This window comes from Pinus tabuliformis, chromosome X (genome assembly GCF_031772625.1).
Source record: "Pinus tabuliformis cultivar Carrire ecotype Pingquan chromosome X, CPIR1, whole genome shotgun sequence".
NCBI lineage: Eukaryota > Viridiplantae > Streptophyta > Pinopsida > Pinales > Pinaceae > Pinus > Pinus tabuliformis.
The window spans coordinates 450941277-450955213 of NC_142308.1; the positions used below are offsets into that span (position 1 = coordinate 450941277).

A 13937-nucleotide genomic window follows, 5' to 3' on the forward strand; every position below is an offset into this window, starting at 1 on the left:
TTTTCCTTGTTTAATTTTTCTAAAATAAAGTAGGAATTTATTGAAATAACGAGTTTGATAAGTAAACCCTATACAATAATAATGCCATGGGAGTTTTTTTATGGTGTTGAATTCATATATAAAATTAAAAACTTAATTTCAATAAAACAAATCAAAATTTCACCTCAAATTTTTTCACCCAATTTCAACAAAAAAAATTCCAAAAAAATCAACTGTATTAAAACTCCCTTTAAAATGAGTCATATATACTTTATGTACTAGCAATTGTCCCAAAAGGTACAATGAGAGGCCGATAGGATTATTAAAAGGAGGAAACCTCTATAGATAGGCAACGAAACTATTGAACATGGTAATTGAAAAGCGGCGAATTATATTTGCAAATATTAAAACAAATCACTTACATTGGTGGTTCACATTATAACTAAAACATTAATTAAAACTAAAACAAATCACTTACATTGGTGGTTCACATTATAACTAAAACATTAATTAAAACAAATCACTTACATTGGTGGTTCACATTATAACTAAAACATTAAGGAATTGTAAGATGCTTTTCATAAGATGCGAAATAATGGACAAAAAGCCAATCCGGGAAAAAAGCATCTCATCCTTCTTGACATTGCAAGAACCCTAGTAGCTTCATTAAATAGTCGAGGCAAGATACAAATAACAGAATTACCTCTCCTCCTCCATGCCTAAAAATTGCTTCCTTTGCATGTTCCAGAATTTAACTTTGTCAGATATGGATTGTCATTTAACCATTGCTTCCTCTGCTCTGTTTCTTTGGCACCTGAACCTTGTTTTCCATGGAACAAAGAGCAATTGGCTAGTTCACGGGAGCATCAATGCACTCTCATCATCCCAAATAGAACAAATCCATTGAAAAGTAGCATAAAATATTGTTATCAAGCAGCAAAATCTGACCTTCATGATGACCTGTATATGCAGAAATGGTCCTCCTATTTCCTCATTTCTTGTATTGAAACACATTGTTTTCAGTTTAAAGAATGGGTATTTGCATATTAGATATGTTTGGGTTTGTACGTATATCTCATGTAATAAGGCACTGATGAATGCCCGTGACATAATGAAGCTCGAAAACCAGAAACGATGATGATCATTTCCCTTTTGAAAATGCTCGTTCTTTCACATTCAATAGAACATCAAGGTAGTTGCATGACTGACATGTTGTGGGAATCATATTACCACTGCAAACATTTCTTGAAACAGTACTAACAGATATCGTATATCTTTTTTAGTATAATCTGTAGAATTTTGAAACTTTTCCAACATTTCCTGTGAACTTTCATCAGGGAAAATAGATATGACAGATATTCATATAGAGATAACTTAGATCAACATCATGACATACAATTAGTCTCCTGATAAATTGGCAAACTATATTGGCACATCCATTCAATGTCCACTTTTTTAAATATTCTGGGTTGCCATACAATTTTCAGTTCCTTTTGAGTCTTAGAGAGTTTATAAACATGCAATACATGGAGAACCCTGCATTAAAGATATAGTGATAACCATAACATGAAGGTGTCATTGACAAAGGCTTCTTGCTAATAAATCTGGGTATTGGTAATTTATTCTTATTTTCTTGGTGGCTCAAGCTAGTCATTATTGTTTGGCAGATACAATCGCAGGTTAACCAGCTCCGATGGAGAAACAGAATATCTGGAAGCTGATTATACCAGGAAGTCAGACTTATTGGATGCTCTTCGACATTCACAGACTCGGGCTAGAGAAGCTGAGAAAACATCATATAACAGTTTTCTGAATTAAATTTCATTAATTCATTTAGAAATTGATTATACAGATATTTCATGTCTGCAGAATATCTTCCTAAAAACATATAGAACACATAAGAAGACTCTATTAAATCTATGAGAAAAATGGATTGTCAACATGATGAGGAAGAAATGGCATTGTTGTCTAAAAACTGTATGCATATTTGTTGCACGGACAAGATTCATTTGTGATTTCAGAAATGGAATTATTTACATGCCGAACATGCAAGAGATGGTTGCAGAACTATTTCAAGCCAAATGTTTAGCCATAAAATACCAAAGTTCATATATGTATACTACAAGGAAAAGAGAATGCCCAACCAATTTACTGATTACATTCACAGTCATACAAAACTCTGTAATTCCATGATTTGCATAAATAGATCTTGACAGAACGAGAACAAAACAAAAGAGTTTGGTCCAGAGCTAAAATGCTCAACTTCCGTAATAATCTGAAGATCCTGAAGTCGACAGGGACAAGTCACTCTAGACATGGAGATGTGTTTGGAAAGATTTAACTAAACATATATACAATGAAAGTATTTGTTGGCTTCTAAACATATGTACAATAAAAGCATTCTATTATGTAGAGATGTGTTTGAGCATGTGCAGCTAATCATATATGCATGATGGGCCATGGCATCGGCAACACCAGTGAGTGTTTATTGTGGTTCCATATTGTGCGAGCTGTTCCTGCAATCGATGGCGCATTTGCCTGTGTGCGTCCCTTTCATGAATGTGAATTGTCATCTTAAGTATTTGCCTTTTTTTTTTAACAACTTGATGGCTGGGCGCAAACGGTAAAGTGGCATTGATTGTTGTGGCAGGATCCTTGTCTGCATATCTTGAAGCGTAAGTTTTTGTTGTTGAATTTCTTCGCAACACTCGTACAACCTTCGTAGGTAGCATGTATTCATGCCTGTTGTCGTCTAAAAAGGAAACATTGTAAGTGACAATGAATATGTTTGACGATTTTGTTTGAATATTCGAAATAAATTAACGATTCCAAACGTTTATAAAATCATATGAAACTAAATGTAATAGCAAGCAAGTATATGTGAAACTTTGTTATGTGAAATTAATTTTTGCCAAGAACAATATATGAAGGTTTCAGCTTCTCCGTGCAGGATGTTTTGGTAATGTTGAAGCTATTGAGTTAAGTATAGACTCGGAAGGATGGCTGAAGAACATTCTGGGGATGTTATCCTCTAGGATATCAGTTGAAGCTGTGAAAATAAAAAAGCGAAAACAAAAAATGTATCAGAAAGGATTATGAATATATATCTTACTCATGCTTGTAGGCTTACCACTCATGCATCTAATGTTTACGCAAGAAGACACCATTCAAGAACTAATGTAGTAGGCAAGAGAATTGAAATCAGTGAAACTCTAAGTTCATGTGTTGATATTGAAACTACTTAAAATCGTTTCAACTTAAACCCTATGTAACTCTCTTACTCTGCATATGTGTGAAAGTGAATCCTCTCTTAATACCTCCAACCCTTGGAGGAATTTCTCCAATGCTCACCATTGTTTCTTTCCACTGTGCATGCCGAAGAGAGTTCAAGTGTGTTTTCTTCCCTGCTTAGCATATGCCCTCCTATCTTCTCTACCCTCTTCAACTTGTTTCGTTCCTTCCCCAACAAATCAACCATCTTCCTTTTTCCTAGGCCCATGCAGGTCAAACGCCTTGGACAACACAGCCCATGTTGTGTTCAATATTTTTGTCCCTTTGTTTCTTATAGTTGAAGTTTAAAGAACACTTGGGCCTATCCTCTTCTTTTCAGTTGAATTTATTGCAGAGTCTACCCATTTAAAACCACTCAAGCCAACCAGGACTGTTATTTAAAACAACCCCTTCCTCAAGCAATCTCCCTCAAGCACTAGAATCTGTGTCCCTTTCTCTCAACCCTTCTATTAATTACAATTTATTTGTGATAAGGAATATTAGCAAGGAGATGTCACAGCCTCAATGTTTAATATTATCCAGATTATCAATTACTTTCTCAGGACATTAATTTTATCTTCCAACTTTCCACGTTTGGTCTCTACTTTGCAAGTCTTCCCTCAGGTTTGCTGCACTGTAAACCTACAGAAACTTCTAAGATTTTTCTCCTCTGGAAATACACCAGCCTTCCATAGCTAGATGAAATTCTACATTAACAAACTCTTTATAATGCCACTTTTTTCCTACACTACAAGATAGTTACACCATTACTAATTACCTGATGAGAAGAACCTGGACATTTAATTTATGCAGTTTAAGTTCTACTAATCAAACATTACATCCAACTTTTAGCTTCCACCTACCAGCATTGCTAAGCTATAGATTTCTTGAAATGCCAACCAGAATAGATACTTTTGTGGGTATAGCTCACTTTTGGCTAAACATCCCTCGATATGGAAAAAAAGGATCCTGGTTAGCAACAGTTTAATGAAAATGTATACATATTACTAAAGTGGTGATCTGAAGAAGAAGACTGCACCATTTCAGAAAATAGAAATGACCCCAGAATCATGTGAATATAGAAGGCATTTTCTTACGCACAATGTTCTTCAAATAGTCTGTGTCAAAAACACAACAGCCGAATCCAGGCAGGAAGCAGAAACGGCCAATCTGCAGTCACACCAGCTGGGAGACCAATTTGCCACCGAGAGAATTCCAGTGGAGCACTTGAGTACTTTTAGTGGGCATAATCAACACATTAAAAACCATATCTGCCTCTTTCAAGGTGTTCTGTCACTTTCTAAAAATATACTTAATACAAGAATCTGATCAGCCTAAGACTTTTCCCAAAGAATTTCATGTAAAATAAAAGGGAAAAAAGGTTAAGAAAAAAAAAGGTACCAACACATTTCTATAATCCTCGAATATTTACTACTTTCGAATAGAAGTAAAACTGAACTGAACAAAAGAAACATACCTCGTCGAAGTTGGGCACAATAGGCTGCCTTGTTTAATTACTTTTCCCACACGGATTGAAACAAGTGGAACGCACAGGCAACGAGCAAGCATCCCAAGCTCTCGTGCCTTGAAATGCTGCAACATCATGTTAAAGTACATTAAACTACATACAATTTGAGTATTTTTTTAGAACTAATAAAATTCTAATAGGACTTCTTCTGAACCTAATCGTAACTGAATAGGGGGGAAATGGCTCTTGCCTGACTAAGCTGAGCTAGAAGACGATCATCAGCACCGGAGCAGGAAACATTAAGTTGTAACATTGGCCTCAGCCTCTCATCTGCACGGCATGCCCCCATTACTTGTAAATCTAAAGCTTGAAGCCACTGCAACATTCCATTTTCCCTTTCAGTTTGTTGAAGCAACAAATCCCCATCTCCTGTGCCCTGCAACACTTCAGTGAGCCTTCGTGCAATACTAATATGATGCCCTCTTTCATTACTAGGCTGCACCTCGGCGCCACCATTCCCACCATCATGCCCGCTGCCAAGTTCTAATCTGGGCTCCGCGGGCATTCTGCATTCTACAACAGAGGAAGTAACAGTGCAGCTACTGAATCCTCCATCTGGTAACCTTGATTCTGCATTTCCTAGAGGCGGAAAGAAGGAACGAGACGTCGTAGCGACATGAACCACTGAGGCTCCAACTGCCGATGGTTCGTGCAGCGGGGAAGCCGGGACTTGCAGAGCAACGGCCGTGGCTTTACCCAATAAGCGGCCTCCCCGCACATAATTAGCACTGCAAGCTGACGAACCAGACAAATCAATGAGGGACGTCAAATGTGTAACACTCCTGGAAGGAATGCAATCCACGACAGAGCAATTCCGTTCGTCCAAAACACTTGTGGTGCAGGAAACAGAAACATTGACAGCGTGGGGATGAATTTGCGGCAGGCCGCTGCAAGAACTTTCTGAAATCTGGCCGATCTTGAAAATTGTCTGTTCGTTTGTAATTTCCACGCTATTTCCCCTTCGGCTTGCCTCTGAACCTTGCGACTCAGAGGACGAACCCTCCGACTGCCTGGATTCTGCATCCTATTTCTTTAAACAGGCCATTTCATTTTTCCGATTGTGCATCTTGGTGAATTTCCTCAGCTTCGAACTGTCCAAAGCGGGTTCAAGGAAATATATAGCACGATCTCTGACCAAAATAACTTACCCGGCAAGAAACCCCACAGGCTTTCAGCAGTACCCGGAACACAACAAACGAAGATACTCAAACCCGATCGTTTACACGAAACCTCGAAACTCCAATAAAAGGATTAACCACGAACTCAATGCTGCAAACACCAGTAATTCCCATTACAATCAATTTCCATAGCATAAATTAACGCCGATTCCACCAGTTCTAAAGATACAAGCCAGAGAACCCAGATTTCAACGAAATTCTACCTTTCCCGGGAAAATTTGTAAGCCGCGTCCACAGAAAAGGGATCCGAAGCCGATCTTTCCACGAAGAGCATTTCACGGCCGAAGAACTTCAAGGCAAGCTATCTTTCAGCGAAGACGGTTACCTACATTCTCGCAAAGAAAGGGCGGCTGCTGGGTGAAAAATGCAAGGGTAATTGATCAGTCTACAACCCGGATATCAAGCACAATCACCTGGCGGTACATCATTTATGGTGGAGCATAAGGCCACGTGTCAGCACGGGAGACAAAGGAACGACGAAAGAGTCTGTTCCAAAGGAAGGCCTATCGGCCTAAATATATGGTGGCACTGCTTACTTCATTCGTTTTAGTTGCAGCACTGCATATTATAGTTGATGACTATGACTATGCATATGCATTAGAGTAATCATAGTGTTCTTATACATAGAGAAGCAGTGTAGCAGGCTTCTCAATATGCTACATGATTTTAGATTTGATGTTAACTATGCTACTCACTGGGCTAGTTCTTTTAATTTATCATGGCGACTGCTTTTGTAATGCAACATTTTATGGGTGAACAATAATTTTACCTTCATGTATTAATTCCTTACATTAAGTTTCGATTATTCGAAATGTATTAGATCATCGTGGCATTGCGTTTTCGAGTGGTTATAATGATTGATGTTCCTTGAAGGTGGTGATGACGGTTCCTGGTTCTGGGTTTGCTGCGATCTTGACCTCGATGTATTCAGTGAAATATCACATTTCAAGATTTTGGATACCCAATAATTTATGATAATAATAAATTTATTTCTTAAAAAAACCAATTTAACCCCCACCACACTCAGATATCTGCAAAAATAAATCAAAATTGGGCCTCGGTCCTTCTAAATCCTGTGTCTGCGTGCACGTCTTGAAAACGTACTCTTGTCCAAGTCCCACACCGACAATCGTACCAGAGCTCTACCTCCCAATGTAGTCGCCCCATCTTTGCTTTACAAGTTGTCGTGGTTTACTCGCAAAAATGATTCAAAAGAGTTCTAAGCTTAAAGCTAAATAATTTCAGAGATTGTGATAGTAAAGTCAAAGTTTCTTAAAAATTGTGATCATTGCAATGTGTTGGGAACGATGCCCAGAGTGATAATCGGTGATCCCCAACCGTGGGGAATGGAACGGCCTTCCACGTGAATACCTTCCTTTCCGGAGAGAAGGATAATGAAGAGACTTGAAATCAGAAAACTGTGATATGCAAATATGATATAAACATGAAACAATCACGCCACCTGAATTTCCATTTTTCAAATCAACGTTGGCATTTAGATACAACTAAATTTCTTGTACGCAACCCGATTTCTACAAATGGCTCTCACTTTTTATATTTTTATGTTTAATTTTCTTATATATTTATCTTTATTTTTTTTTATAAAAATGGGTATAGTTTATAACTAGCTTAAATTCATTTTAACTCTGGATCTATAAGCGCTTTTTTTTTTTTAATGCAAAATTTAGGGAATGTTTGTACCTAGAGAGTTTTAATTTCTCTTGACATTTAGTTAAGATGGATTTAGGCTAGTTTCAATCATGTGCGGCCAAAGGAAATCTAACTAATGTATGATTAATTTTATCAATAATATGTAAAGTCATATTGAGATGATAAATATTGATAATAACTTCAATGATGAAAATTGACAAAATAAAAATTTTGAATGTAAAAATGACAATGTAATAGTGTATGATAAAAATTTTGAATAATAAGAATATACTCAATTACAAATAGTCACATTGTGATTAATCTCAAACTATTTTCTTATACTATTCTAGTTGTCACCCTTGTTACTTTTGTTATCTTTTCATATTCATTATATGAAAAAGATAGGTTAAATCGTAAATCATTTAAATCTTTAGCTAAACATCATACCTTTTCTTTTTCTCACCAATATTAATAGGTTTAATTACTATAACACAAAAATCAATGTACGTTGTTAATAATTTTTTGTGCTTACACTGAAATCAATGCACAATGTTAAAACAATCACTTTAAAATAAATGTACTATCATGCATCCAATTACATCAAATCATAAATCAACATCTACACTGAAATCAATGTATCTAATGCAAGTAATCAAATAAGATTAGAAAACAACATTTACATTGAAATCAATACATCTAATGCAAGCAATCAAATAGGATTAGAAATCAACATTTACATTCAAACCAATGAATCTAGTGCAAGTAAACAAATAGGATTATAAATCAACATCTACACTGAAATCAATGCATCTAATGCAAGTAAGAAAATATGTTTATAAACCAACATCTGCACTGAAATCAATGCATCTAGTGCAAGAAATCATATAGGATTATAAATCACCACCTACACTGAAATTAATGCATTTAGCGCAAACAATCAAATAGAATTAGAAATCATCTAAATTGAAATCAATGCATCTAGTGCAAGAGATCAAATATTATTTGAAATCAACATCTAGATTGAAATCAATGCATCTAGTGCAAGTAATCAAATAAGATTAGAAATCACCATCTACACTTAAATCAATGCATTTAATGCAAGGAATTAAATAGGATTAGAAATCATCTACATCGAAATAAATGCATTTAGTGCAAGGAATCAAATGTTATTAGAAATCAAAATCTACACTAAAATCAATGCATCTAATGAAATCAATCAAACAGGATTAGAAATCACCATCTACATTGAAATAAATGCATCTAGTGCAAGAGATCTTCTTCCCTCTCTCCCCCCTCCATGTATATTTATATCTCCCTCCATCTCTCCTTCTTTGTCTCTCTATCTCAACCCCCTAAACAAACGTGCTTTCTTAATACATATTTGTCAATCTCTCTATGTCTCACTCCCTCTCTCAATCTCTCTCTTCTTCCCTCTCTTCACTTTCCATACATTTCTCTATCTCCCTTTGTATCTTTATATCACCCCCAAAACATACACTCCCTTTATCTAATCTATCTATTTTTCCCTCCCTCCTCCTCTCCCTCTCTCTCTCTCTCTCTCCCTCTCCCTTCCCCTACTCTTCCTCTCCCCCGCTTCTATCTCTCTTCCTTCCTGTAGTCCTCTTTCCCTCTCTCTCCATATTCATTACTCTCCCCACCTTTCTCTCGCCATTTCTTTCTTCTTACCTCATTCTCTCCCCCTCCAACTCCATCTCTCTTTCCCTCCCTCTCTCCACACTATAACATCCTATCTCTCTTCCTTCCTCTATCTCCCTTTCTCTCCCACCTCTCTCCCTCTCTCTCTCTCTTCACCCTCCAAATATGTTACTATATCTATCCCTCTCTCCTTCGCTTCCCCATTCTCTCCATCTCTCCTTCTTTGTCTCTTTATCTCACCCCAGAACATACACTCTCTCTCTCCATCTCTCCCTTGTCACTTCCTCTCTCTCCACTTCCCACTCTCTATGTATTTTTTCTTCCCTCCCTTTCTCCCCCTCCAACTTCATCCCCCTATCTCTCCCTCTCTTCTCCTCTCTCCATCCCTCTCTCATCTCTCTCAGGTTCTCTCTCTCATACTTCCTCTCTCTCCCTCCCTCTCCTACCTCTCTCTCGCTTATCCCATCTCTCTCTCTCTCTCTCTATATATATATATATATCTCTTCCTCCCCCCTCTCTTTACCTCTCTCTTCTACCCTCTCTCTTCCCTTCATCTATATCTCTATCTCCCGTTGTCTCTCATTCTCACCCCCAAAACATACACACACACTCTCTCTATCTACCTCTTCCTCTCCCTATCTCTCTTCCCCTTCTCTCTCTTTCTTTCTCTCTCTCTTTCTTTCTTTCTCTCTCTCACACAGACATCTTATCTCCATCTATCAATTATAACTCCCTCTCCCTCTCCACTTTTCTCTCTCTATTTTTTTCTTACCCTTCCAACTCCTTCTCTCTCTCCCCCTCTCTATATCCTCTCTTTAAAGTAATTTCTCTCTTCCTTCCTCTCTCTCCCTTTCTCTCCCACCTCGCTTTGTCTCTATCCCCATCACTCTCTCTCTCTCCCCACCTTATCTACGATATCCATATCTATATCTCCGTATCTCTCTACCCCTTATTTCCATATATCTATCCTCCCATTTTCTCTCTCTTCACTCATCTCCTCTCTCCCTTGTCACTCCCTCATTCCATATTCATCTCTTCCTCGTCACTCACTCTCGGTCACCGTCTATATCTCTCAATGTATTTTTTCTTCCCTTCTCTCTTCCCCCTCCAAATCCATATCTCTCTCCCTCCCTCTATTTTCCCCTACAAATTCATCTGTTTCCTTACATGTATCCTCTCTACTTACCATCCTTAGCAGCATGTCTTGCACTATCAAGTACATAGGCTTCATTGATTTTTTAGCAGCTTGCCATCCTGCGCATGATATTTCGCTTCACTCCTCTCACAGGATTCTATTCCAGACTTCAGCTAGTTATTGGCTTAGCAGCTCCCTTAGAAAATTGCGCAATTTTGGAGGGGAACCAACCTTCCCTCCAGAAATTGTCCAAATTTGCTGGGCTTAGAAATTGCGCAATAGAGTCAAACAACCTTCCTTTGGAAAATTGCGCAATCTGGCCCAGCACTGCAGCTCAGTCTAAAAATTGCGCAATTCTGCACAACAACCACTTGCTCTTCCCCTAAATTGCACAATCCCTCTGAATAGTTAACCCATTGCCTCCCAGAAATTGCGCAAAATTCTCTCTTAGTCAAGCATATTGTTACATGTCCCTTTAGGTTGACCGGGTCCACTCGGGACCCAACAACTTGACTTGCATACATGGGTTGCTTTTTTCCGAAATAGAAAAAAGAAACATGCAAAAAGCATCCCTAGATTTTAGGGATCTATTTTTAGCAGCTGGAGGTTACATGCAAAGATCGTTTTAGAAACTTCCCTCCAAGTGTCGTTTTTCTTAGATTTGTGGCATGTGCGACATGAGCCTCAAACTTATTTATTTGACGCTTAAGAGCTCATTCTTCACATCGATCTTGGAGCTTTAACATCCCACAACACATCTAAGATTCTTCGGCACATCCAACTCAACTATTTTCGAGTAAGTCCGCATTACTTGTCTTTTGCGGCATTTCTGTTGCTTTTTGTGTTTTGGCTTGTGTGAGTGTTGTCTGCTTGATTTCTATGAATGTTTGCTGATGTTAGCATGCATGTTAGTCTGTACAAACACCATTTCAATTTTCTTTTGCATCTCAATGTTGTCGCATGCATGACACTATTTTGCACGAATGGTCACTGATTCGGCAACTCGTTTCACACACATGCATGTTTTTTCATTTTTTGAATCTTGCATTCACTGTTTGCATGGATGATCATTCACTCTTGCTTACACTCAGTATCTCCATGCATTCACATCTTCATATGCTTTCAGTTGCCTATTGGCAGGTCTCGACAACCTTGGCCCACACTCTGCCTTGCCTGTGCAGCATTGCGCAATTTTGAGAGGGAAAGCTATGCCTTCGTCCCATAAAATGCACAAATATGGCCAGACAGTGTCCTCCAGTCTTGCTTTGCGTAATTCTGAGATGCAGTGTCTGCTGACCCAGAAAATTGTGCAATGCAGTCCCTAGGCCTACATGACTTGCCAACTGAAATTGCGCATTGCGTAATCTTAGCACCCAGCAGGCTAGTCTGGATTGTGCATTGCAAAATTCCAGTAGTCAACCAGCCTCCCGACAGTCTGGATTGCCTTCTGCATAATTCCAACAGTCAGCCTCCCGGCCTCCAAGTGAAAATTGCGTAATCCTTATTAGCAGTTTCTCAGGAATGTTGCATGTCAATCTTCAAGTTTTCTTTGGTTTTAAATGATAGATTTATTTCCATGCATGTTGCCATGTCTCCAGATGTAGCAGGTGTTCGTCCATCTCTCAACAGTTCAGGATCAATGGTTTGCAAGAGAGCAGGGTCAAAGGACATGGACGAAAGCGCAACTAGAGAATCAGTTGAGCGAGTGTCTATGGATTTGCATATATACGAAGACACCAAGCTGATTATAGACAAAGACATGAAGCTGAAATGGTAGGAGGTGAATGATGCATTCTTAGGCACATTTGGTGAATATCTCGAAGACCGCAAAGTCTATGTGAACATTGACAAGTCGGCTTGTACCCGGATTGCATGCAGGTATCCCGCGTTCCCATGCGTGGACATGATACATTGGATCGTCTCGCACGCTGATCCTAAGACAATGGTATTGAGTAGTGTCAATGGGACAAAGATTGCTACATTCAGGGCAGAGGACTATCATAAGATGTACCACTTGCCAAAGTCAGTGATGACCATGGAGACACTCTTTAGCATACCCAACAGCAAGGCCAACTCCATGGATATCTTGAACCAGATTTACAAGAAGAAGATACTACGGAAACCGTATTAGTACTTTGTCATCTTTGCATGTTGCTTGTATGGCCAAAAGAGCACGCAGACCTTCTTGCAGAGTTGGGTGATCGCGTTGGACCAAGTGACCAATGAAGGCAAAGCATGCAACTGGTCCAAGATGTTGGCTCACAGGATGAAGGAACTGGTAATAGGAGCTTGATAGCCGCCCAAATGTCAGCGAGCAGAAATCTACATGTCCGCTTACATCTTGGATGCGATTTATGCCCGTCAGTAGTTCCCAGGCTTCAAGTGGGCATGGACATCAATGAAAAACCTCTATCAACACTTATTGTAAATTGTTTTTCGAATGTAGCTTCTGTGGGGTCATCACATAGTTGTCAGACATTTTTTCCACCCCGGGGTATAAGATGATACTTGAGCAAGATCCACCTTGCATGTCGAAGGCAGCAATGGAGGCACTGATTGAAATAACGGATTGGCATGAATCACCTTTTGGCACCTTCATACGGATGTATAGTGCAGAGAAGTCTCTGCATGTTTTGTCAAAGTTTTCCATAGACAAGCTCGTCATGCAAGAAGTATCGTACCACATCTCGTCAGGACTGTCATCTAGACTGCACCAGAACAAGAAGGCACTTTGGCCCACTCTTCCATTGTGTATCAGGTTATACGAGATACAAATCTCAAGCATGCGGTTGCTGAGACAGAAGAGTTCAATAAATTTACTTTCAGCACCAAAAGCTTCAATCCATACAACTCGCATTGCTTTGTGAAGGATCATTACGCGAGAGTACAATTTCCGTGGATCCATACGACGTGTCATTGGGCTGAGGAAGACCCATGGAGATATTGTCACAACTTCTCTAGGCCCAATGAACTGGTCAGCATCGCTGTGGAATAGTTAGAGAAGCAGTGTGAAGCCGCATCTAGGAGAGCACCAACAACAACAGCAGCAAAGGTAAACATATCGGCGCACGACAAAGGCAAGAGAAATATTATCGACAATACAGAGGGAGAACAAAGTTGCAAGTTTAGAGTAGACCCACTTGGGTAGAAAGCAGATTTAGTAATAGAGGCAAAGAGGAAACAATGTAACAAGAGGACCGCGTAAAGGTAGAGAGAAAAACAGAGAATGGAGGAAATTGTGAAGGAGTTCCAAGAGTTGAAGGAGAAACTCTGGAAGAAACAGGAGTTGCACAGATAGGAGAAGGAAGCACAACAAGGACATATACAACAGGGGGCGCAACATGCATAGATTGATGAAACTGTGCCCATACAGGTGGTAGAATCATCCAAGCAACTGGCGCAAAGCAGATAAGATGAGCAGTCACAAGAGCAAGACTTCGCTCAAGAGATTGAAGGAGTACTTCAACAGATGGATACAGAGATAGAGAAACCAAAGTTAGAATAAGACATCGACCTCATGCCTTACCACCAAGAGCTAGAT

General features: G+C 39.0%; 1 protein-coding gene across 7 annotated transcripts; it reads right to left on the bottom strand.

Annotated features, from left to right (window-relative positions):
- Positions 1 to 2106: 2106 nt before the first annotated feature.
- On the bottom strand, positions 2107 to 5811 carry LOC149140532 (uncharacterized). 7 transcript variants are annotated; one of them, XM_089447451.1, is made up of 4 exons: positions 4968 to 5521; positions 4727 to 4842; positions 4347 to 4434; positions 2584 to 2721 (listed from the first exon to the last, which is right to left on the bottom strand). In XM_089447451.1, exons 1-3 carry the CDS (start codon positions 5280 to 5282, stop codon positions 4359 to 4361), a joined length of 507 nt encoding a protein of 168 aa, XP_089303577.1. In that variant the 5' UTR covers positions 5283 to 5521; the 3' UTR covers positions 2584 to 2721; positions 4347 to 4358. The 7 variants fall into 7 exon arrangements, 6 of the variants coding, with proteins under 6 accessions (XP_089303575.1, XP_089303577.1, XP_089303576.1 ...); XM_089447450.1 differs by having other exon boundaries at positions 4351 to 4434; positions 4968 to 5520; XR_016264219.1 differs by having other exon boundaries at positions 2657 to 2721; positions 4351 to 4483; positions 4968 to 5519.
- Between the last annotated feature and the right edge of the window lie 8126 nt (positions 5812 to 13937).

What these genes read in the sequence shown, in the direction of transcription:
- LOC149140532 (XM_089447449.1), bottom strand. Translation starts at nt 5,282, where the DNA reads ATGCCCGCGGAGCCCAGATTAGAACTTGGCAGCGGGCATGATGGTGGG. An exon ending in TTCTAGCTCAGCTTAGTCAG is followed by an intron (nt 4,843 to 4,967) that starts GCAAGAGCCATT and finishes ATGATGTTGCAG; the next exon opens with CATTTCAAGGCACGAGAGCT. An exon ending in TTGTGCCCAACTTCGACGAG is followed by an intron (nt 2,722 to 4,726) that starts GTATGTTTCTTT and finishes AGACGACAACAG; the next exon opens with GCATGAATACATGCTACCTA.